The 25365-nt window shown below is 34.5% G+C and overlaps 7 protein-coding genes across 17 annotated transcripts; 2 read left to right on the top strand and 5 right to left on the bottom strand.

The window, feature by feature from the left end:
- Nucleotides 1–544: 544 nt before the first annotated feature.
- LOC101250691 (uncharacterized) lies at nt 545–7753 on the bottom strand. The gene is made up of 14 exons (XM_004238698.5): nt 6455–7753; nt 6167–6319; nt 5984–6082; nt 5197–5298; nt 4831–4974; nt 4173–4267; nt 3961–4090; nt 3779–3883; nt 3125–3231; nt 2999–3050; nt 2313–2402; nt 2135–2219; nt 1670–1734; nt 545–874 (listed from the first exon to the last, which is right to left on the bottom strand). Exons 1-14 carry the CDS (start codon nt 6602–6604, stop codon nt 785–787), a joined length of 1467 nt encoding a protein of 488 aa, XP_004238746.3. The 5' UTR covers nt 6605–7753; the 3' UTR covers nt 545–784.
- A 1232-nt stretch (nt 7754–8985) lies between these two features.
- Nucleotides 8986–10342, bottom strand: LOC101250402 (glutathione S-transferase U17). The gene is made up of 2 exons (XM_004238697.5): nt 9748–10342; nt 8986–9502 (listed from the first exon to the last, which is right to left on the bottom strand). Exons 1-2 carry the CDS (start codon nt 10063–10065, stop codon nt 9131–9133), a joined length of 690 nt encoding a protein of 229 aa, XP_004238745.1. The 5' UTR covers nt 10066–10342; the 3' UTR covers nt 8986–9130.
- A 496-nt stretch (nt 10343–10838) lies between these two features.
- Nucleotides 10839–12751, bottom strand: LOC101255298 (glutathione S-transferase U17). Of its 2 annotated transcripts, none has more exons than XM_010322348.4 (2): nt 12298–12751; nt 10839–11375 (listed from the first exon to the last, which is right to left on the bottom strand). In XM_010322348.4, the coding sequence occupies exons 1-2, from the start codon at nt 12616–12618 to the stop codon at nt 11001–11003; spliced, it is 696 nt and encodes a 231-aa protein (XP_010320650.1). In that variant the 5' UTR covers nt 12619–12751; the 3' UTR covers nt 10839–11000. The 2 variants fall into 2 exon arrangements, with proteins under 2 accessions (XP_010320650.1, XP_010320651.1); XM_010322349.4 differs by lacking the exon at nt 12298–12751 and adding an exon at nt 11688–12089.
- A 106-nt stretch (nt 12752–12857) lies between these two features.
- On the bottom strand, nt 12858–14718 carry LOC101249821 (glutathione S-transferase U17-like). Its single transcript, XM_026031023.2, has 2 exons — nt 14371–14718; nt 12858–13390 (listed from the first exon to the last, which is right to left on the bottom strand). Exons 1-2 carry the CDS (start codon nt 14689–14691, stop codon nt 13034–13036), a joined length of 678 nt encoding a protein of 225 aa, XP_025886808.1. The 5' UTR covers nt 14692–14718; the 3' UTR covers nt 12858–13033.
- Nucleotides 14719–15950: 1232 nt separating this feature from the next.
- Nucleotides 15951–22063, bottom strand: LOC104644350 (pentatricopeptide repeat-containing protein At1g05670, mitochondrial). Of its 10 annotated transcripts, none has more exons than XM_069297730.1 (7): nt 21992–22049; nt 19325–21008; nt 18536–19162; nt 18278–18350; nt 17804–17977; nt 16900–17297; nt 15951–16801 (listed from the first exon to the last, which is right to left on the bottom strand). In XM_069297730.1, exons 2-3 carry the CDS (start codon nt 20916–20918, stop codon nt 18660–18662), a joined length of 2097 nt encoding a protein of 698 aa, XP_069153831.1. In that variant the 5' UTR covers nt 20919–21008; nt 21992–22049; the 3' UTR covers nt 15951–16801; nt 16900–17297; nt 17804–17977; nt 18278–18350; nt 18536–18659. The 10 variants fall into 10 exon arrangements, with proteins under 10 accessions (XP_069153831.1, XP_019069568.1, XP_069153830.1 ...); XM_019214023.3 differs by having other exon boundaries at nt 16900–17283; XM_069297729.1 differs by lacking the exon at nt 21992–22049 and adding an exon at nt 21133–21988.
- On the top strand, nt 16587–17289 carry LOC138348483 (HIPL2 protein-like). The gene is made up of 2 exons (XM_069297733.1): nt 16587–16816; nt 16896–17289. The coding sequence occupies exons 1-2, from the start codon at nt 16587–16589 to the stop codon at nt 17287–17289; spliced, it is 624 nt and encodes a 207-aa protein (XP_069153834.1).
- Nucleotides 22064–22732: 669 nt separating the features above from the next.
- Nucleotides 22733–25146, top strand: LOC101254998 (putative RING-H2 finger protein ATL21C). The gene is made up of 2 exons (XM_004239322.5): nt 22733–24786; nt 24885–25146. The coding sequence occupies exons 1-2, from the start codon at nt 23952–23954 to the stop codon at nt 24926–24928; spliced, it is 879 nt and encodes a 292-aa protein (XP_004239370.1). The 5' UTR covers nt 22733–23951; the 3' UTR covers nt 24929–25146.
- Nucleotides 25147–25365: the final 219 nt, after the last annotated feature.

Genomic DNA, 25365 nt, shown 5'->3' with positions numbered 1-25365 from the left:
TTTTGAGAGAATGAAAAAAAAAAATGGTTCCTTCCTTATATTTGATGGTAGGTTCGAAATAGTCCCTTAAATATACACTGAACAAAGTTGAATCGATTATTTTTTTGTTAAGAGTTGAAGGGAACTATGAAAAATTAAGAATGCATGTGCTTTAACTTGTCAAAACCAACTAGTCACTACCATTAGTGACACTATTTTCATGTCATTTTCAACACAAAATTGGAGCTATCAAAGTTTTGGATATCTATTTGGGAAACATCCACATGGATCAATTTGACTTTTTTTGCAAGTAATTTTGGCAAAAGGGACAAGGAATAACCTTGTGAGTTAGATAGTACAAACATTATTGGCCAACATTGATGGCACCATCTACTAGTCAATAAAAGTTAGGTCCCCTCAAAATCACAACTGCTATAGCATGTGCTATTTCATTGACAAATCAAAATACTACTTCATTTATTCAAGATTTTGTAAGTTCTTCTCTACCTGTGCTGGTGAAAGATAACATGTACATGAAATCAACAATCTGATCTGAATATCACCGTTATGAAAAAAAGAGATTATTTAAGGACTTCCGAGTTTTGAGTCTTGTTCTCCCTACAAGTGTCTCCGCCCTCACCAACGATAGAATTGGCTTGGGGGGACACTGCTTATAAATACACAACATGGAGAGACTTTACTACACATTCTACTAGAGGAGAGGGATACAAGAGGTGAAAATCACTAACATTTGAGAGGTGTGCAAAAGAGTTTATTTTGGATAGTTATCATCCTTTTGCCAAGATTAGTTGAAGTATGCACCTTCCAATGACTGAGCTTTTTTGCCTGCTTGTATAGCTTCTTGGTTTCTTGACATTGATGAATAACCTTTTTCCTGAACCAACAAGCAACAGTTATACATTATAATCCAATTCCTTCTCGCGGAGGACAAATCAAGGCTTGAAAAGTTGGTTTGTCGAGCAAGAGGAGAGAAAGATGAACAATGATTTATCGAGAATGACTAGAAAGGTGTAAACAAGGCCAGATATAATTTGATTATTGTGAACAAAATCAATATCTTCATAGATAGAGCCAATCATTATCGTCGACTGTAGGGTGGATGGAATCTGATACATAAGTCAATTAATAAAAGAACAGAAGAAACTTCTCATTCTACATCGTGCATGCGCCGACTTATTTTTGGTCCTCCTTAATATGCAACTAGTACTCTATGCCTTACAACTTGATAGCATCAAATTTGAGCCTTCAGAAACCTTATGAAGACATTAAATATGGAGTATTGAAGCATAGGATATTTTATACTTGGAATGTGCTTATACTTGTAATTGCATATGTACAAGAAAGAACACTCTTTATTGGTACATTTTTTCCATCTCACCTTCATATATACATAAAACACTCTGAATTTACTGCAGAATTTGGAGATACAAAGTCGAGGTAAAAAGTAATTCATAGTAGAATTTGCAATCCACGAGGTACGTATTTGATAGACCATTATCGATATGATTTGTCGATGCATGTTAGAAAAGAATAAAGGCTTATGTGAGGCAATTTAAACACCTGGATAAGGAGCGCTAATCCTCAGAGATGGCAGTGAAAAGTGCAGTTATTCCTGAACAATATACTCATCTTAGAAGCTAAAATAATGGATCAGAGAGCCAAGACGTACCAGGAGGCGCCACAAGAACGGGGTTCCTTCCCTCTTTTTTAGCTGCATCTCTATTGCCTCAATAGCTGCGAGTTCCAAAACCACAACTCAAGGATAAGTGACTACGAACTTTTAAGATTAGACAAAAATAAGTGTATACCAAAGAGTGAGGTTTGAAGGGTAGCAGAGAGATCCTAGGATCAAATTTCCTTCTTTATCAAAGAGGCCATACTTTTTCTCGCAACCCTACTTTGACTGCTCTTGAGCTGACGGTCTATAAGAGACAACCTTCCTACCTCACAAAGGTAGGGGTGAGGTCTGCGTACATCCTAATCTTCCCCGACCTCATTTGTGGGATTACACTGGGAATGTTGTAGTTGTTGTTCTTAAAGAGGCCATACTCCATTTTACAGGAATAAAAACTATCACCACCACCGGAAACCTCTAATAAGAATTTCTTTCAAAATGGAAGCCAAATGATCTAACCTTTTGTAGCCCGACCACTGTTTAGCAACATAGTGATCCAAACTTCATTAAAAACATCAAGCTGCTCGTCTGATGCTCCAATAATCTGCACAAGGTAGTATTTTGCTAATCATTCATGAAACAAATAAAATAATGCTAAACAAACTGCATGAGTACCCCTTGTTCATGTTCAAACTACCTTGTAGTCAATGGCATCAAATGTTTGTCCGAGCAATTCCAATGCCCGTTCATTTTCACCCTTACCATATTCGAATAACACTTCTGCAAGCTAAAATAAAAATGTAAAGAAAGAATTAAAAGTTAAAAATTGAAAGAAACAGTTTTTATCTATCAAATATCAAGCGTACAATTATTAAATGAATCAATATTTTCAAAGATGTGATTGGCACGAGAATCAAGCAACAGTATAATCAATACTCCCTCCATTAAAATTTGTTTGTTTTACTTTCCTTTTTAATCTGTTTTAAAAAGAATGTCTTCCTTTTTTTGGCAACTCTTTTATTCTAACTTTCAACATGGCATGTTAATGTTTACGGCCACAAGATTAAATGACATTTTGGTACCTTCTACGCATATTAGTGATCACAAGATTCAAGTGTCTTATAAATCTTGAAACCAAACAAACAAACTGAAACAGAGGGAGTAAGTTTAAACAGCACTATGTTTTCATCTCCCAACAGCAATCAGCAGAATGAATCCTTTGGGTCTAAAAAAGGCCCAAGTTGTAAAGACAGTAAAACGCATTAGGAAAATCTTTTAGTATTAAATAAAAAAGAATCTTTTGCTATTGAAAGAGGAAAGAAATTGTGAAACATTTTCTCCAAGAAGTAATGAAGAATTCAGTAAATAGAAAAAGGGACAAACCAGCACAGCTCTTTGCATATATTCTCGTTTTTTCTTGGTCATGGTAGAAATTCTACAGGAAAGCACAAAATTATCAGAGTACGTTGGACACAGCATAGTTATGAGATTGGAAAGAGCCATCCTGACCTGGACTTCAAACCCTCGAGTAACTCTTCTGCTTTAGAAACTTCGCCTGTATAGGATAGGGCCCATAACACCAATACATCCAGGTGCCATTCAAGATACCAGAATGCCTAATATAGAAGTGGCAGCACAAAGAAACAACATTTAGTTTTTATTACATTGTATAGACAGAAGGGGAAGAGGACCGCACAATGTAATTGCTAAATGGAAGTTCATAGTAATGCAGATCAAGTTTACAGTTCCAATCCGAAGTATCATTAACATTAATCTGAAAGGAAATGATTCATGAAAAAGCAAATGACACTGAAAGAACGAAACCTGATTCATATCATTTATCTATTTTCTCAACTGATTGAAGATTTTCTTCATCAGTTTTATTCTATTTAGTATGGGGTTACGGAGGACCTTTCTAAAAGCATGTATTGTTAAATAACTTAAATCAACACCTTTCATTTCACAATAATAACAAGTATATTAAATTTGTTCCATATTTTTTCATGAAGTCTTTGATGATTAGCTAAACAAACTAGCTTGTCATCCGATTTTCCACATTTCAAAGGTAGGAAAGACATACATATCCCAACTTAAGTGAATATGCATGCAATTATCCTAATAACCTAAAAACAGAAATTCACATGCTTCTGCACCTGAACTCACTTTATCTGTCAGACGATCAGCTAGGATCTTTAAACGGTCCCCAAATATATTAATCCCACCTCGTAAATATACCCGGAGTAACAAACCAACAGCATTCAAGTACACCTGCATACCAAGAAAAATGTAACTCTCAGCATATTTAAAGAACTAAAATGCTCTTTGACTACAAACAACTAACTTACTTCGGCTAAACTGGCATCAATTCTTTCCAACTCTTTCCAGATGTTTTGATCATAAACATCTCTTACTTTTTCCATGGGCGAATGACCTTCCATATAACAAAGCGCAACATGCCACCAATTGTGTGTATACCTGCAATATCCTAATGGTTAGCTTTTAAAAATACTATATTCAGAGCCGAACTAGGAGTGCTTTTATCAGATTCTGCGCATACATAAAAGATGACAAAGAACTCCAGGTTCTTGAGCACTCCTCCATAAATTGTACTGCTTCTTTAAAACGACACTCATACTGATAAACATGACAGAGCTGCAAGGAGATTGTGATAAAATAAGCAAAAAAATAGGATGCTAGAATATCAGTGAATGAATAAAATGCATTTCCTCCGACAAAATGATACAAACTACACCGCCAATTCCATCACAATAAAAAATTATGTCCATGCTTATTCTTTTTCTCCTAGGATAAAACAATAGGAAGAGATTCCCTCAAATGGGACCTTTGTTAACTATCTGTAGTATTATGATGACTGGACTAGCAATTAAAAGTTTGTAATGTGCAATGGATATTTCACTAGTTGGGATAGAGGTTAATGGTACAATTACACGGTTTGTTCTGTGCAGAAGATTTTCACGAGCTTGGTCTGGTGTTTGCCAGCAACCTTTGTAACCACTTTCTGGTTTGGATGCTTATATGGAAATATAGGGATAAACAAGCTTTTTGGCGGAGCCAATCCAACTAGTTTGGTAGTGAGGCATAGAAATAGTTATAGTTGATAAATTTTGCAGAGTAAATTCAAGCACATATAATACCACAAATGTGTTTGTATCAGCTAGAAAGGAAAGAGTAACTTGCAAACAGGAGTAACTCACAGCATGGTGTGTCCAGGCATCTTCACTATCAATCTCAAAGCCTTTCTTTGCAGCTTCTTTTGCCTCCGCATATCGACCAAGCTCCAATAGGGCAAATGCGAGCATGCCATAAATGTATCTTCCATGTTTATTTACTGGTAGGACCTGTAGGACAAAATCAAGAAACTTTACTAGGAATAATTGCATAAAAGGAATCGAAACTCACTTTTAAAGAAATGACCACATTAGTCACTCCTATTATGGATACTCAACCTCCAGATATAATGTCTAATACAAGTTATTACATATTTATTTTATTGATTTTGTTTCTTAAGTTGTCTAGGAGAGGAAGAAGTCAAGGCAATATTTAGTCAATATGGTATGAACCTGTTCAACAAGTTTCAGAGACAAATCAGGGCGACCCATGTAGAAAGAGAGCACTTGAGCGCGCTTTACCGTGACCAGATCTCTTGGGAAATCCTTAAGCAGCTGCAAAATAGGGAATGCATATATCAATCAAGAGATTAACACTGAGATCATCAAGGCAAACTCATAAAGATACTAAAATGGATACATGATGACAATTGTCACCACCTACTATTTGTCATTTGTCTTTTTGACTAATTTATTGTACAACATCCTTAAGGTTTTAAAGTATCAGATTCTTAATTATTATTATATGTCAAAGACCAACAAAATCAGATACTCCTTGACAAGAATTTTCTGATTCAATGAACACCAAATTTGAATTCTCAAAAGATCGTTAAATAACAGTTACTGTCTGATGAAACTGAACTGGGATTCAAATGATAATTGGAGTTGTTTAAAGAACATAAAACAGAAGAATGGATAGGACTATATACAATCATATGGTTCTGAAAAACAGAATATTGGAGAGATAAACTTTGACACACTATGATTTGATGGGAATACTAGCTAATTGAAACTAGGTCATGTATTCCAGCCATGAGAACAGTCTCTTACAGAAATGGATAAGGTTGCATACAATAGACCCTTCCCCGAACCCTGCGATAGCGAGAGTTTAGTGCCCCGGACTGCCCTTTTACTAGCTAATTGAAACTATTACAACTATCCATAATCAGAAGCTAACAAGACACCATTGTAGTAGAACAATAAGATCAAAAACAAAACATACAGCAATAAAAGAACCTACCTTTAAGTGTAGTTCAACAGCCACATCATCATCTCTATTAGGTAAAATCAAATAACTTACTACCTCAAAAACCACTTTCTCATACAAGCTAGCTTGTTCCTAAACAAAGAAAATTAACAACAAATAAGCAAAACCAAACTCCCAAATACAAAAATACAAACCAAAAAGTTGCAAAATTTGTACTAGACAAGACTTGGCAGCTTCAAGAAGTGGCATAGCACGCGAAGAATCAGCAGAACAAAGAAAATGAGCAGCCAAAATATTAGCCAAAACACAAGTTGGGTCTTGTTTTGGAGCTTCCAATATAACTGACCTCTCTCTTCCATAGCTAAGTACCTAAACCAAACCTCAAGAATCAAAGTTCACATAAACCCAAAATCAATAAAAATCTAATCTTTCTACTCAATACTGATAAAAATCTGATCTTTTTTACTCATACTGATAAAAATCAAGAAAATATGAAAAAGGTACCTGATGATAATAAGAATTAATGGCAGATATGCAAGAATCAGAACTAGTCTTCACTTGATAACCCCATTTGTCTACTTTGAATTCTTCCATTTTCTTGAAGTTGGTGGGTTCTTGTTTTTGATTTTGGTGAGTTTTTTTTTTTTTTGGCATATATAGAAAGATAAAATAGTAAAACGTGGAGGTTTTGCTTTTGGATAGCAACAAAAATTAATTTTGGTGTGTAATGTTGCTTCTTGATTAGGATAGGTTTTGTTTTTGTTTTAGTTTCTATCTATATAAAGAATGTTTTTTTTTACTACTAAAATATTTTTTTCTTAGTTTCTGATTTTGTGACTCGATTCTGATCTGATCTTTACTTGAGACGTGATATCGATGTCTGATTTCATATCAGAGATTCAATCTTAATCTCATCAAACTCCTGATACCTTTTGAGTCGTGAGATCGAATCTGAGGTTGGTGCCAAGTCCCCTGTTGATTCATGGTTAGGAGTAATTGAGTTACGAGTCTAGGTTGAGTTTCGAGTGTGGAAGGGTCCCAAGTCGGACATGTTAGGGTCGGGGCAGGGTTAAGTTTCTAGTTGGTTACTAGTTTGGGGTAGGTCTTTAGACAATCTTGGGTTGAGTCCCAAGTCGGTTTGGGGGAGGGGTTAGGTTTTAGGTGTTAGAGTTAAGGGGCGTTTGAATGAATTAGGTGGTGAGATTAAAAGAGAGTTCAGAAAGAAAAAGAAAATTCTGCTTTTGACAATAAGTCATTTTTCTTAAACTAAAAGCTATTTAAAAAATAATTTTTAAAATTTAAAAGAAAAAAAATACTTGTTTAATTACACAAATATGATAAATATTAGTAGATAAATTTAACTTCAACCATCTGTATCTGAAGTTGATTCTAAAATGGCTATAAACAATACTTCATAAAATTAGGCTATGCTTTAAATATGGTCCCAAAATAGGCTATTTGTGCACTTGTTCCAAAAGTACTTTTCTCATTGACAATATTTTTCCTTTTAATTTGTTACAAAAAATAGGGACAACTTTCTTTTTTTTTTTTTTTGAAAAGATAAACTTAATCTTTCCTTTTAATCTTTTGATGAATAGATCTGTACTCACACAAATACTATCAATTTAAAATTACAATTTTTTTAGAAAATATTCAAAAAAAGATTCACTTTCTTTAATTGTATATCAAAACCAACAATATTACATAATTGTTACTGCTCTTAAATAACTCATATTTTAGATTTTAGATACTATAAATTTTGAGTTGGGTGAGAGCTTTAAAATGTGTAACCAACTCAATTTATAAAGTTTTCGCACATATATATATTAAGTTTAACTTTAAATTATTAAATTCTGTTAAATCATAAAATTATTCGAAAGGGATAAAGACCATATTAGGCATATATTGTTAGGAAATATTGAATTATTTGAAATTTACTTTTAAAAAAAAGACTCAAAAAGTGGATATAAATAATTCCCATACCAGCTAAAATGAGTTTTATTTCTACTTACTCCATTTAGCTATGCCAGGATGCACATACTCACCTTTTCATAAAGCTAAACATTATTGTATCACATATACATATACTTGTATATTTTTACAAATGAATTCGAAATATCTAACGTTCATAATTTTTTTTTTTTGATGTAATAGGTAGTTGTTTGTTTTTGTAAATTATAACTAGCTTTTCTTTCATTCTTAATCACGAGTCTGTGTTTTTTTACTCAAAAAGATGTACATTTGAATTAATCTGACTACTTGTTTATTCGAATCTGACTACTTGCAAATAACTAGTCTCCCATGGATTTATGGTCTCATCAATCAAATAAGTTGTATCTTATTTGTATGATACAGATTCGAATTCAACATCTAGAGTCAATGATCAGATTGTCAATTTAAGTACTCTTTACTATTGTCCATTTTGAGTCAAGTCTAGTACGATTTTTCCTGAAATGCCTCACATTGTTATAACTATCCCTTCACCTAATATGTAATTTTTTTTCTTAACAACCAATGTGGGACTTTATACGCACATCCAACATGTTAGTGAATCCGGTTATTAATATTTTTTGATCAAGTTACATAGTTCGATTACTTTAATGTGACAAAAAAATAGTTTGTGTTGAAAGTAATACCTTGTTATCTATGTAGGCAACCCAAAACCTAGTGATGGTACAATAAGCTAAACAATTGTCTAACTTGTCATAAACTAAGAACTTAAGTGGCATCACACCAATTGTCGTTTGGCATGTAGACTAAATTATTTCGAGATTGTAATTCTTAGACTAATTTATCCCACCCGAGAGATGATGGGAAATAAAATTTATACTGTGTTTAGTAGATGGTATATAAATTTGTCCCGAGCTCAATCTTGGGATATCTCACCTTGTCAGCGTACCAAACGATTATAATTTTTAGCAAACATAGAATACTAAGATGACTTTGGTTTATGTTGTGAAACAAGAAAACAATAGATTGAGACTTTGACATGGTCACACACAACATTGCAGGCCTATATCAGCATATGTGACACATGATTTGAAGCAAATTTTATTAGAACTATTCAAAAGGGGATGAACCTTAGATGAGGTATACGAGTTCAACTGAACGTAATATTTTTGATAACAAACGTCTTTTATTATTTTTCAAAGCACAGATAAAGAAAAATCAGCAACATTATCAACTCAAGTTAGCTTTCTTCAACTCGACATACTTGTGATAAATTTCCACAAGTTTTTCAGTCTCTGGAATGATATCCTTTACGACATTGTGCGAGCAAAATTTCTCATCCCATTCAGCTAGGCTAGGCGTCTTTGTTTCGTCTAGTATCTTCAATTCATCCACGATCTCGATTACCTTAACCCATCCGAGTAAACTACCAAAAACAATGTCAACATAACCAATACTATCTCCACCAAAGTAAGATTTACCTTTGCTCATGTTGATAAAAGCTTCCTCCAGCAGCAAAGTCCCTTCAGAAATTTTCTCCACCATAGCTGCTTTTGCTTCCTTTCCTTCCACGTTCCTATAATCCGCTACCAATGGATACCACTGCAACCATTTGATGAAGTTAACTACTCATCTAAACGACTTTTCAAGCATGGTAACGTTCAGTGATCATACGTGAAATTAACCACAAACAACATATCAAGCTTAGTAGTTACAAATTCAACTACAACATACTGTAGTCTCACAAAGTGGGGTCTGAGGAGGGTAGAGTGTAAACAAACCTTACCTCTACGTTAGAGATAGAGAGGTTGTTTCTTATAAGTTGCAAATGAAGTTTAGGTGTTTACCTTTTCATCTATATAGGCTGCCCAAAATCGTGCTATGGCACGATCATAGGGATCAGAAGGAAGAATGGCGGGACCATTAAGCCAAGCTTCATCGATGTACTGAAGGATGACAAGGGACTCACAGATAGGCTTCTCGTCGTGGAACAGAACTGGGATTTTCTTGTAAACAGGATTGGATTTGAGAAGCAACTCACTTTTGTTAAACACACGTTCTTGTATAAACTCATACTCAATAGACTTCATCTTGAGGGCTATTTCAACGCGATACACATACGGGCATGCCCATGTACCTAGAAGCTTTACACTATTTGTTGCCATGACTAGCTTCTTCAACAACAAATATTGAAAGAATGACTAATAAGCAGAGTTTTTGATGCTTCTTGCACATAAGTTCTATCTAGTAAATTATGCTGGTTTGTTATAACTACCAAATAAACAATATTATAGGTGGGATCAACATGTTGTATTATGCTCATTAATTTAAAAATTCTGAATCCGCCACTGTATTCACATTGATTCTTCTCATGGTCTCTTAAACACAGATGTTGCCAAAACACAGATGTACAATTTGACTTAAAATACAAAGAGTTAGTTGGCATCTTTTTCTTTGTAAAGGCATCTTATAAACCATAAAGCTCCAAAACTACATCATCATCCTACTCATACAGCATAATGGTACCATCAATTTTTAGTATTTTAGTACTAATATCTTAATCATATGATAAGCAAATATGTATTTTATGCATAATTATTTTCTGTTTGTATGTTAGACGAACAATGTAGGATCAGCAAGATTCTCTTTGCCCAGGGAAAGCCACATCTTGTAGGCAGTAGGCACCCGGTTCAAGTCAGAAACTATAGTTACTGTCCTCTATGTTGCGTAAGGCACCCTATGTAAACTTTATAAGCGAGGAGTATATGTAAACTCCATATATGATAAGTGAAAAGTCTAAGTATACTTCGCTATGTAAAAGTTTTTCGGGTTTGAATGTGTTGTAACTCAACACGAATGTATATACGTTTTCAGCTCAGTAAGTTTCTTAATTCTGTTTGTTTTAGAAGATTTCAAGTTCCAAAACAGAAATAAAGACATAAATGATTAACCTATAAATAGTAGATCTTGGCTTCATAGTACTCATTTCTTAGTAGTTTTTTACACAATACCAAATGTTATTTCCATATATGGTCTTAGCTAGACTTTAGAGATTAAGAATAGATATCGAGGCTTCATAGGCTAAACGTGGCGTGTGGATTTAGCTAGATGCATTAGCTCTGATTTTGGGTATAAGGTTCTTAGCAGCCTCAGCAAGCTTATTAGTTTCAGGCATGACATCTTTGACAGAACTATCAGCACAAAAATCTTCAGCCCAATTGTATAAACCTGGAGTCTTGGCTTCATCAAGTAGTGTGACGTTGTTCATCTTCTCGATCACCCTCATCCAACCTAAGAAGCATCCAAGTGCAATGTCCACGTATCCAATTTTGTCTCCGCCAAAGAACTTCTTTCCTTTGCTGCAATTCTTGAAGGCGTCTTCCAACAACACCAGACCGTCGAACACTGGCTCTAGTGCTGTTTTTATGGCATCCTCTCCTTGGGCAACCGCAAAGGAACGGAATAATGGAAACCACTGCAGCATCAATAAAAATGTTTGTTAAGGAAATAGGCCTCAGCTAGCTCATGACGACAACTTTTTCTCTTAACAAATGTGAGACTCTTAACACTCTCTAGCACACGTTCAAGACTGAACATCTGGAGCGTGAACAAGCAATTAGAAATGTTCTATTCCTAATACCTTAAGATTTTAGATTACACGATCACACAATCTCAACATGGTATTAGAGTTTCCACCGCCAAAGAATTGGACACTACAACATGTAAGAGGAATTTTCGAGACATACTAGTCCTACAACGAGATAGTGATATGAAATATAGTCTTCACCTTTTCATCTATATAGGCTGCCCAAAATCGTGCTATGGCACGATCATAGAGATCAAACGGAAGAACCGGGGGATCATTAATCCAAACTTCATCGATGTACTGAAGGATGACAAGGGACTCACAGATAGGCTTTTCGTCATGGATCAGGACGGGGATTTTCTCGTATACAGGGTTGGATTTAAGGAGCAACTCACCTTTGTTTATCATATTTTGTTGTATAAACTCATACTCAATAGACTTTATCTTGAGAGCTAGTTCAACGCGGTTCACAAACGGGCTTGCCCATGAACCTAGAAGCTTTACACTATTTGTTGCCATGACTAGCTTCCTCGACAACTAATATTGAAGTTATGATTAATAAGAAGAGTTTTTGATGCTTCTTGCACATAAGTTCTATCTAGTAAATTATGCTGGTTTGTCCTAACTACCAAATATATAAACAATATTATAGGTGGGATCGATCAACGTGCTGTACTATGCTTTAACTATCAAGCACCCATTAATTTAAAATTCTGGATACGCCACTGTATACACATCAAAGATAATTGAATTTGAAGTGTTCTCTCTAATAACTTAAGCTTTTACAGTACTTACAAAGAGAGATGTGTACCTTATCGTCAATATAACATGCCCAAAATCGAGCAATGGCACGATCATAAGGATCCAAGGGGAGAATAGAGGGACCAGAATTAGTCCATTTTTCATCAATATACTGAACAATGTTGAGTGATTCACAAATGGACTTCCCATCATGAATTAGAACTGGAATTTTCTTGTAAACTGGATTTGATATAAGGAGAAGATCACTCTTAGAACTTAACTGTTCCTCCAAGAAATCATAACACACTGATTTTACGTTAAGCGCGATACGAGGCCTCATAACAAATGTACTAGGCCATGATCCTAATAGTTTCACATCATTTTCAGCCATGATCAAAGCAGAGTTAGAAACACAAATAGTGCTTAAAGTATGTGGATTGTGAAGTTGGGAGAATGTGTGGATGAGAAAATTTGAAAGAAGAGGACCTTATTAGTTTATCCATTTGTTGATAGATTCCAAAAAGAATTCAACATTTTGAAACTTGTGATCTTAAATACGTCATAACATTAACGTAATTATAAAACTTGTGGTCTTAAACGTGTCATTAGTACTCCTATGACTATGCAAGCTTCTTAGTAAGGAAATATAGAATTGTGTCATTCTTTCTGGAACGGAAAGAGTAGTAACTAAGTAGATCTTTGCTGAATATCTTATTACACAACGACAAGCAACTCTTTAGTACCCGTTTTTATCAAGACCATACTCTAAAACATCACGATCAAAAGAAGAACATACGGATTTAGCTCTAAATTTTTGCCCAAATGATCTTTGCAGCCTGAACAAGCTGATCAGTTTCAGGCATGACATCTTTGACAACGCTATCAACACAAAAATCTTTAGCCCATTGGTATAAACTCGGAGTTCTGGATTCATCAAGGAGATTTACGTTGTTCAACTTCTCGTTAACCTTTAACCAACCCAAGAAACAACCAAGTGCAATGTCCAAGTATCCGATTTTGTCTCCACCAAAGAACTTCTTGCCTTTGCTGTTAATCTTGAAGACATCTTCTAACAACACTAGGCCTTCAATCACAGTCTCCATTGCTGCCTTTTTCGCGTCCTCGTCTTGTGCTGCTGCCACACCACACAGTGCTGGAAACCACTGCAGGACCGAGTAAAATGTTAGTATGTTATACTACACGAGGCAGAGTCAGGATTTCTAATGTGATTTCCATTACATTAACTCAATATCAAGAGTATTTAACCGTTCATACACATAAAAGAGAGATTGTTATTGACATATTTGTTCAATACTATTTCCCGACGAACAGAATTCAGTTGAACCCCACACAGTGCTGGAAACCACAGCAGGATCGAGTAAAATGTTTAGTATGCTATACTACTCGAGGCAGAGTCATGATTTCTAATGTGATTTCCATTACATTAACTCATTTCAAGAGTATACAACAATTTATACACGTAAAAGAAAGATTGTTATTGACATATTTGTTCAATACTATTTCACAACTAACAGAATTCAATTGAACCCCTTTCATTACAGGTAATTCTAACTAGAAAATCGAAATACTATACTTTTTTTTTCTTCATAATAATGTGATTACTAATGCATTTAAACAACAAAAATATGTCGCTAGTTCTATTTAGCGTGACATACACAAAATTTTGTTAACTACGAGCAATTTAACAATCGATGATAAAATTGTGATTTATAGAAGACATTTTTATAGGTTTAACGTCTTTTTGACATAATTATTGGGAGGTCAGAAACACTTATTTTGAAGGGAAAAAAAAAGAACATTTTTGTTGAGAAGTGAAGTTTTTGGAAAATCAAATGCTTTTAAATGGAAGCAGAAACAATTTTTCTACCTTTTAATTAGGAAAAAACTAAAATTTAAAAACGATAACAAAAAATAATTTTAACATTATATATATATATTATGTACAAAAAGGTTCAACAATCCCTACGGGTCAAACCTTCTAAAATTTACTTAATATGTTTAAATAATATATCCAGAATTCACTATATCGATTCTCTCTGGAATTCAAATCGCATAAACTCAAAATTCTAGCTATGTCACTGCTCGAGAACACATGAAACTAAAAATTAACGAAAGCACACACCTTATCATCAATATAAAATGCCCAAAATCTTGCAATGGCACGATCATAAGGATGAGAAGGAAGAATAGAGTGACCAAAATTAGTCCAATTTTCATCGATATATTGAACAATAATTAAAGATTCACAAATAGGTTTTCCATCATGAATTAGAACTGGAATTTTTTTGTAAATTGGATTTGATTTAAGTAAAAGTTCACTTTTTGTACCAAATTGTTCTTCTAAGAAATCATAGGCTAAACATTTGATGTTAAGAGCAATACGAGGCCTCATAACATATGGACTAGGCCATGCTCCTAATATTTTCAAATTATTTTTAGCCATAATAAAAATCAAATGAAAATGTAATGAAGTGATAGTGTTTGATATGAGATATAAATAGTGTGTGTGTGGGGGAGGGGGCATGTACTAGGTGTGCGACTCGTTTATATCATGAACTGACGTAAAGTCAACAAAATATGGGAGAGAGGATAGGGGGACCTAGATCGAGCATTAATAATTATGAGTAACTTTGATTTGATACTCCATCTTTCTGTTTACATATCAACTGTACACGTTATCAAAAATAGGTATTTCTAAATTAATTATCGACTTACAAAATCAAGAGAGAATTACTATTTTATCCTTTGATTAAAATTAAATTGCAAAAAAAAATTGTAAAGTTTCAAAAAAAAAAAAAGGAATTGAAACTATTATTTTTATTTATGTTTTTTTTAAAGGAGCGTTATAAAGGGGCATGTGAACGATTAATATGAGACATGAGGAGTATTGTATACTAAGGAGTTGTTTATGCGGGTTAAAATTATGTAAGTAACGAAGTCATGATTTAATTATTTATATATATATTATTTATTTTACTTTATATAGTATAAAATAAAATAAATATATCAATTGAATTATAACTTAAAGGAGTATATATTTGAGTTATGTATGAGTATAATGTTACGATACCCTAAAGTCTTTTTAAACCAACCCTTACTCCCTAGCTTTCATACCCACCACTCACCGGCTTACTAGATTATATATAAATATTTTTAAAATTATATTTTTTAATCACTTAATTATTCTTATATAAATTTAATCGAAAATAATCAGAATCTAATACAAGTATCGAGTATCGAACGGAAAAAAAAGTGAGTAAGTTGAGCAGTCAAGTCCTTTACATGGAAAAATAATTTTGAGAGCAATTAACAAATAGAAACTTAAATGGATTATGTCTACCCCCTTGAAAAAAAAGTTAGATTATGTTTTTGGTATGCTTCATGGCCAAGAATTGAACACGTTAAAGTTGAAATTTGTGCTGTTTTTTATCTAGAAGAAGTGGGAACTTTTACGATTTTTTGATTTTCGATTTGATATTCGTATGAACGTCTGATTAAAGTTGAATTTGTGCATTACAAATTCATTTTTTGGCAATATTTTCGATTAGATTGTTTTCATGCTAACGCTAGAATAAAAGACGTTTGATTAAGAACACAAGGATTTCAACCATCACAGCACAATTTATGTTGGTTAAAAAAGTGAGACCTGATTATTGTTTGATTTATTGACTTGATATGAAATTTTAAAAAGTAAAAGAAAGATTTTTGAATTTTACAGTTAGATATATAGAATGGACTGAAATGTTGTGTTCAAAAATGTATGAAAAGTTTAAAATTAAAGAATTGCATAAAGACTAAAAAGAAAGTCAACCAAAAAAAATTAAAACTAAAAATTATATTATAAGCAGCCATGCCAATACCATTCTGTTGTTGCAGAGTTAAGTGCTAATGGGACTGCACCAAATCCATCATTGGTTGGTTTTTCACTCATTTGTGTACTTAAACAGCCAATCTTTGTTGGTCTGGTTCCTTCGAGCTTATACCAGCTCTGATACCATGTTGAATTACGTTACCACCTCCATTTCAAAAGGTTTCATTGCAAGCACCATATGTTGCAGACCTTGGACATTGGGGTAACTATTCGGTTCCTCGAGATAATCCTTATTCACAAAATAAGGATTTGCAGCCTGAAATCTGGGCGTTTGGACTGAGAGACCCTTGGCGCTGTAGCTTTGATTCAGAAAGGCCTTCGAAATTCATCTGTGCAGATGTTGGCCAGGTTCATTGACAATCTCATTTTTGTTGAGACCTATTATATCTCTGTTGGTTAAGATCTTGTCAACAGACATAACATGCTACCTGGTATCTTGACGTGAGTTTCTGAAAATCATTTGAATCATGCAGGATCAGTATGAAGAAGTTGACATCATCACAAAAGGAGGAAACTATGGATGGAGCATGTATGAAGGTCCTTCACGCTTGAAAAATGCTTCAGCTGGTGATTTCGAGGATCCCATATTCCCAGTGTTAGGATACCGCCATTCTGATATAAATAAAGAAGTTGGATGTGCAGCCATATCAGGTGGCTATGTTTATCGCTCCAAGACTGATCCCTGCATATATGGAAGGTAAATATGAACACCCTTGTCGATATAAAAATTGTACATTAGTGAACACAACTTAATAGAAGGATGGTTGCATTTGCAGTTACCTCTATGGAGATTTGTATGCTAAGAACTTTTGGGCAGCTCAAGAAAATCCGTATAACAGTGGGAACTTTACAGCAAGAGGCATTTCTTTCAGTTGTGCTCATGATTCCCCTCTCAATTGCAGCTCAGTTCCCAATAGTCCATTGCCTGCTTTAGGTTGCATATTCTCGTTTGGACAGGATAACAGGAAGGATACCTTTGTTTTAACAAGCACCGGTGTATACAGAGTGGTTCGTCCAAGTCGCTGCAACTACACTTGCCCGATGGAGATAGCAAGGACTGCTGAGAGCCCAGGTCCCTCTGCACCTTCAGATGGTCACGTTGCTAAAGCAGATCTCTGCTCGGTCCTTGTTCTTTACTGTCTGCTGCTTTTGACTAGCTTCATCCTGTAGCCATTGCACTGTGATTATGAGATTAGTATTATACTAAATAGACAAGATATAGTTTGTGGTGGAGCAACATTATCATGTCGCAGAAGATAGAATGCAACTCTTAAGATGAAAACCGTGATCAACCCTGAAAGCTAAACTATTTCCCTTGCTATTTTAAATAACGCGAGACTTTAACCACAGAAACATATCATATCATATATTTATACTACGTTTTAATTAGAAAAAACATTAATAAAAGAATAAAACAGCAAAGCTACCTCAAAGCAACATCAATTTCCCCACCAAAGAATTAACTTAGCTTCAGTTGATAGGTGATTGAAAAACAAACTTGATCAGAATAGATACTTGATTACTACTGCTTTTGACTTAAATTTAAAGTTAAATTGATTGCACGATCAACAATTTATCTTCTCCTGAAACTGATACCACCAGGTCTATGGCATAATTACCAACCGGTGAGAGCTATTTGAAAATTTCATACATATCAAGAAATAGTCATTGAATATCATCTAACCTCCTCCAACAGTTTAAACTGGGTTAAACAATCATGCATTCTTTGAACCGCTACTTCCACATATCAAAACAACAACTTTTCACGAATCTTCTCCTGGTTTCCGGTGCTTTTTGATATTTATTGGTGGTATACTCTAGTATACTTCACTGCAGTAGAACTCCAAGTCCACGACACCTGATTCACGAAGAAAGATGAACGTTAGATCAACCACAAGCACTTCTGCAGCTAGGAACATCAAATATAGGTTAAAATAATGAGGTGCCTTGGAGTTTCTGTCTTTACATCCTTAACATCAACTCTCCACCCCACCAGAATAAAAGTATAGCATAGCCATGTACAAGTCCATTTAAAGTTTTGCACCCTTACCAAAGAAGTTCATATAAAGGTTTGTATGGGAAAAAGAGAGAGTATAGTCTAACGTGTTCCGTTTTCCACTTTACTATAAAGGAGGAAACATGAATTTGCAATTTTTACCTAGCTTGCATGCTTCTTTCTGATCCAAGCGGGATTGTTTTAAAGGTGATTCATTGGTCCTCCCTTCACCTCCCTGCATCGAATGGTGCAAATCTAAGCAAAGAAAGAAAAAGTGCACCCAAATGCTAGATTGCAGCATGCATCTAAAAGTGTACTCAGCTTTAGTTCTTTGAAGAAATGGAAGTGAATTAAAAATTAAATACACAAATACCAAGTATAGTAAACTCGCATGTCTCAAAATATCATCTGACGACTTACAGAGTAACACAACTTGAACTGACTTCAGCACGAAAAAGATTAGCATCATTGGGAGCAAGACAACTAGTTTTTTGTCACTGGTTCCAAAAATAGCTACAGGATGCAGAATCATGTCAGACAACCATCATGCATTCCTGTTATCAGTCTTGTCTGTAAGACATTTTTCTACTGCTTCATCACAAAGCTCAAGCGCCAAATCAAAGTTCCCTTGTTCATAGTTCATATCCGCAAAGATAGAGTAAAATTCTTTATCTGCCAATAAACCATATCTTCTCATCTCTTCAAACAATTCTTTCGCCTCAGAATACTTTTTCCTCTTTAAAAACCCTTTGATGAGTGCATGATAAGTCTCTAATGTCGGAGTGAATCCCTTTTTGATCATTTCCTTGTGCAAAAACCAAGCCTCTTTCATATTTCTAGCTTTGCAATGTCCTCGTATCAATATGTTAAAGGTATTGGCATTTGGTACAACTCCTTGGTCCAGCATACCCTTGTAAATTTCTGACGTCATACACATATTATTTCGCACACTATACTGCTTCATAAGAGAATTGTAAGTAATAGCATTTGGTATTATACCCTTCTCCAACATCCACTTCAACAGTTTATCACCCTCTTCTAGCATCCCTGACATACAAAAGCCATTCATCAGAACGTTGAATGTAACTACTGTGGGTTGGAGCCCTCTAAGCAACATTTGACGAAGTAGTCCATGAGCCTTGCCCATCTCTCCTAATTTACAATAAGCATCCATTAGAGTAGTATACGTAAAAGCATCAGGACAGATACCTGCAGCTTCCATATCTTCCATCAACTTCAACGCTTGATTCACATCTCCAGCTTTACAAAAACCATTAACAAGTGAGTTGTATGTGTAAATATTCAGTTCAAGACCCTTTCCGCACATCTCTTGGAGAAGTTCATTTGCTGTTTCAAGTTCCCCTAGTTTACAAAGCCCATCTACTAGTGTAGTGTAAGTCACAATATTTGGCACAAACTGCATCTGAACCATTTTGTTGTGAAGAGAAAAGGCTGTCCTTATCTCCCCTGCCTTGCAATAACCGTCAATAAGTGTTGTATAAATGAATTCGTCAGGTTCTAACCCCCGGCCAAGCATATAATTCAACAACTTATCTGCTTCAACAATATTTCCAGTTTGACACAGACCAGAAATAAGGGTAGTATATGTTATCAAATCAGGGCTAATGTTAAGACTCTGCATCTCATTGAACAGGCCGTATGCAGCACTTATGTTCCCAGTTTTGCAGAAGCCATCTATAAGAGTTGTGTAAACAACATTATCCGCAGTGATTCGCTGGGAAGTCATCTCCCTCAGGATTTTCTCGGCATCATGCACTTTCCCTCTCTTTGACAAAAGAAGAATTATACTGTTAAAAGTAAATGCATTTGGCTTCAATCCTTTTACTTGCATTTCTTCGATGATCTTCATCACTGATTCAAGCTGTCCAGCGGCACAGTATCCATTAATCACAGTGCTGTAACTTACAACATCGGGCATACACCCCCTCAGCTCCATTTGCAGGAGTAAGTTATGAGCTTCTTTAACTTTCCCTATCCGACAAAGAGAATGGATCACTATATTATGAGATTCATTGTCCCAGCAAACACCCACTTCAGAAAATTCATTAAAGACCTTTAGCATCATTTTGTGCTCCTCAATCTCATGCGAGAGACGTGAAAGGAAAAAGTTACATGAAGAGACAGATAGAACTAAGCCATAGTGCAACATTTTATCAAAAAGTTTTCTTCCATAATCTAGACTTCCTAACTCTACAAGCACTTGGAAGAAAATATCAAAAACAAATGGATTAGAACCCCAATCCTTATAAGTGTATATTAACTTTTCAAGAAACTGGGGGAAGAAAACTGTCACATCTACACCGGGTCTTGCCCAAAAATCATGAATAAGCCTATGTACTATCCTTGCATCTTTCTGTGCAGCAGCAATATGCACGATAATACAACGGACCTCAATTGACGGGTCCCTCCGTTGACACCACCAATCAAAGAAATCTATAACCAGTTTGTAATCATTCTTTATGGTCATGAGAACCCAAACGATGTGGTCAGGTTTAATTTTTGATTCAAAGGGCTTTAAAACACGCCGAACGTGCTCAGAGTAACGTTGCTTAATAGAAGTCGATATGTGCTGCACAAGTTCAAAGTCTCTAATGGAGGGTTTTTTAGGCGAATAATCTGGAAAAGATCTCGCGGCAGTTAAAGTTAGGCAAGAACGCTTTGCAACTGCAGAATTAGTTGAATATGAAAAGAATGACATGTGTTTTGTCACAGAACCCAAGTATTGATGATAAGACAAGACTTGACAATGGTAAGGAAAAACAAAAGCAGAACACCTCCTCATATCTCTTTGAGAGAGCCATTAAAGCTTGCAAATGCCATGGCTCTCCTCCATGTATAAAATCAATTTATAGAAACTTCATCTCTTTGTCACCTGTAAAACAAATACGATGATCACATTAAACATTGATTACAGTAACTTTTTGTTAAGAGGTCAATTTCTGCAAATGCAACATCAAGAAAAGAAGGAAATCGAATAAAGCAAAAAAAAAATCAACCTATCTGATGCTGCTGCTATTGAGGAAGAGATAAAGCAAGAAATTTGCCACATTAGGAGGATGCCAGTGAAGAAGAAGGACCTTGGATTTACCAGAAAAAGAGATCGACTATAAAGAATCTATCAAAAAATATTGTTTTATCATAAAGAACCTATCTTTAAAACCCAATTCTCAAATTCTCAATTCCAATTACAATAAGAAACAGCAAAACTTAGTCCAAAAAAGTGTTTGTCTTTGGAGGGTAGAGTGTACACAGACCTTACCGCTACCTCTAAGTTAGAGAGCTGTTTCTGATAGACCTCGGCAATAAAAAACAGATGGGTAGACAAAAGTGCACGAAAACATAAGTAGGAAAACTGGAAAGTGGATTTTTTCTGGTCAGATTTCTTGGTGGAGAAAGCAGTGAAGGCTGGCTGATGCTGTTATTGCTTCACCAATAAATAAACATCCATAACAGAAACAGCTAACTTAAACATTCAACTCACTATTCAACAAAAAGGGGTAGCTCAATGCTCGGATAGTAAGCATCCTCCACCTTCAACTCTACGATTACGAGTTCGAATCACCAAAAGAGCACCAAAAGAGCAGAGAGCTAGGAACTTTAATATTTTTTTTTTAAAAAAAAAAAAAACTCAATATCCTGTAAGACAGCCAATTGATATATAAATGCTAATTCTCTTATTCTAAAGATAGAATTAACATATTCCATCCATAATAGAGTCTACAACATAAGCCAATCTCAAACTGTAAGCTACAAAAATGAAAATTAACTCAAAAAAACATCCAATTAGAAGGATAAAATGACATTTACAAGCTTAATTTATGAATAATCATTCAAAAAAAGGATTAGGGTTCTTACTAACACACAATTCTTCGCTGGAGAAGAAAGCTGGCGGTTGAATCCTCTGGAATCAAATTGGGCCTATGAAAATATCCATTATAAAATTGATGGGCCGGACATATGTTAGAAATATGGGCTTAGATTTGACAACCAAGTTACACATTTGGTCGGTCTCGACTAAAAATAATTGAGTAAATTTTAGATTTAGCAAATACAAAAATCACATCAGCGCTAGCCAAAACTTTGGCCATAGCAAACTATAGAACAATTCAATTGTATAAATCGTAGGCAGACATCTCGTTTGTATAAAAAACGGAACGATTGTATATGTATATCGGTTAGATAATTTTATATATATAACTACTATGCATATGTATCAACGATTGTGCTTGTATATCTGCATAAAATTTAAACTTGTATACATTTGAATCGAATTAAAACATTTGTGTTCAAAACTCTCTCTCTCTAGCGCGCTTGCTTTACACAATACAAATTATACATTGTATTTTGTATAAAGCAAGAAAGACAAAAGAAAACTAGACAGGGGAAGATTTGTATTGTATAATTATAAATGTATAGGACGAGATATGTATTTGTATATACATCTTTCTTTCTCTTTATACAAACACAATTTATACATTTGTGTTTATATAAAATGAGAGAGGCGAGGAAAAGTGATGAATGAGATTTCTGGGGAGGGAGGCGAATGACATAGTGTTTATCACGGATTAAATTAAATGAATTGTGATTATATTTATATAATACTTAAAAGTATATCAGAATAATATTTAACAATAAAATTAAGATAAGTGCTAACTTTTTTAAACAAACTAAAAAAAAAAAGTAAAGATTGTTATTACTATATTAAAGTGGCTCATTTGCTGGCAAGAGGAGCACCTATATATACTATATAGTATAATAATATAGTTGTGTTACATTACAAAAGATAAAAGATGCCTTTTTTCTTTTTTTTAGTGGAAGCATAATCATTGACATAATTAAACTAATCAAACCAATTATTAGAGTTCTCAAATATCTAAATATTATAATTAAATTAAATCTACAAGGTATTTCTCCATCACCATGCATTTACAAACTAGTCTTACATTTTTAAAAAAGCAAACATTAGAAACTTATAATAGATGTCCTTTTACATTTGCAATTTTTGGTGGCACTTAATTAATACACATGAAATAACCATAAAATAAAATTAGAATCAAAATTTGATTTCATAATTTAGTAATTGAGATAACAAATATCAAACTTTCTTAGTTTGATCTGGTATCGTAATCAAACTTCAATGTAGAATATATGTCCATTGTCCATCTCTACCTCCAGCCAACACAAATGTTGGATAACTGTATACATCAAAAAATTGAACAAGCAGAAAGAACTCTTGGTTGATATTATAATCAAACTTCGATTCGAAAAATTCAATTTTCGGTGATATATATTCATTGTCCACCTCTACCTCCCACCAGCATAAATGTTGGATAACTCTATCCATCAAAATTTGAACAAACAGAAAGAGCTCTTGATTCAGCATCATAATCAAACTTCGATTCGGAAATTCAATTATCGGTGATATATGTCCATTGTCCACCTCTACCTCCTACCGACGCAAATGTTGGATAACTCTTGATTCGATATCACAATTTTCGACGATATATGTCCATTGTCCACCTCTACCTCCCACCAACACGAATGTTGGATAACCCTAAAGAAAAAGAACTCACTTTATTTAAAACGTGAAACCTCGTGATTTCTCCCGGGATATCTCAAACATTGAGACTTTTTGATACTATGCATTACCAAGTCCAAGAAAAGGGAACAATCCCCATAAGGCCATAAAATAAGATCAATTTGACACTACCTTTAGACCTTATACATTTATATTTATATACCACTACTCTTCCACATTTCACTTCCTCCCTCCCCTCCCTTGCCTTCTCTACATTTTCATATTCAAAACCAAAACATGAACTTCCTGATCTCTTGCATTATATTCATACTTCTTCTTCCTTCACTAATCACATCACAAACTTGTCAAAAATCATGTGGCAATATACCAATCAAATACCCTTTTGGCACTGGTCCTGGCTGTGGCGATCCGCGATTTCAACCTTATGTTATCTGCAACAATCAACAACTCTCTTTCAAGACACACACAGGATGTTATCCTGTTACATCCATAGACTACAACCACCAAATCATGTACATTACTGACCCTTCTATGTCAACATGTGCTTGTACACAACCAAGTAAAGGCTTTAGTCTAGACGCTAACGCGCCTTTTTCCTTTCATGATGAAACAGTTTTCGCGTTGCTTGATTGTGCAACTGATTCTTCGTCAATCTACAAATCGAATAATGAAGGGACTAACTCAACTTTCCCTATGTGTGACTCTCAGGGTGCCCCTGTTTGTAGCTTATTATATTCTTGTCAAGCTATTAGTAGACTCAATTTACCAATTTCAACTTGTTGTGTTTACACACCTGTTGATCTTGGTCCCGCGTTTGAGATGGACTTAAATAAGTTGCAGTGTTCATCATACTCTGCTTTATACGGCTTTAGTGGCGAAGAATTGAATCCTCAAGTATGGAAATATGGGATCGCGTTGAAATACAAGTTCAATTTCAACAATGATTATCCTGATATGTGTGCTAATTGTGAAAAAAGCAATGGTGTTTGTGGCTATGGAGGACCTTATAGTTCATTTGTATGCAATTGCCCTAGTGGATTCAACACGACGAACGATTGTTTCCTTGGATCATCTTGGAGTAACAGCTTCAGAAATGTTCCATGGCACATTGGTATGTATTGATCAATTCAATCTTTGCGCTTATATGATATTTTAGTTCTGTCGTATTCACAAGAGCTAGCGTGCGTTTTTTTTTTCTTTTTCTTGCAGGGGTTCTGTTGATTAACGCGTTCATCGTGTTCGTGTTAATGTAGGATGTTACAATCTTTTGCTGGTTTTAATTGATTCATGGAGAATCCTTGGATCTTCTTGGTTTGTTGTAAAATGATAAATAATGGTTGAGAAAAAACAGGGAGGTTAATGCAAAAGGGTGGATTTTTTTTTCTTTTTTTTTGGATCATTTTTGTATGTGTTGGGTAATTACATTATGCTAAAATGATCAAATTTAATTTCTTTAGCTTTGTTTGAATAATTGTTCTCTTTATTTATATTTATTAACTTAAAGAGCAAGATGATACTCTATTCTTTGATAAAAATGAAAAAGTTGAACAAAAGGATACTTTTGGTTACAATTTAGTTGTTTTTGGAATACCAAAATTTGGATCTGACCTTTTATTCCGATGAACGATGTTTAACTGATTAAGCGGGACATAATTCTAACCTACAATCTTCGGTAATCATACATTTGGAC

This window comes from Solanum lycopersicum, chromosome 5 (genome assembly GCF_036512215.1).
Source record: "Solanum lycopersicum chromosome 5, SLM_r2.1".
Lineage (NCBI taxonomy): Eukaryota > Viridiplantae > Streptophyta > Magnoliopsida > Solanales > Solanaceae > Solanum > Solanum lycopersicum.
The sequence above is the reverse complement of the archived record's forward strand: the minus strand, read 5'-3'. Positions and strand labels throughout refer to the sequence as shown.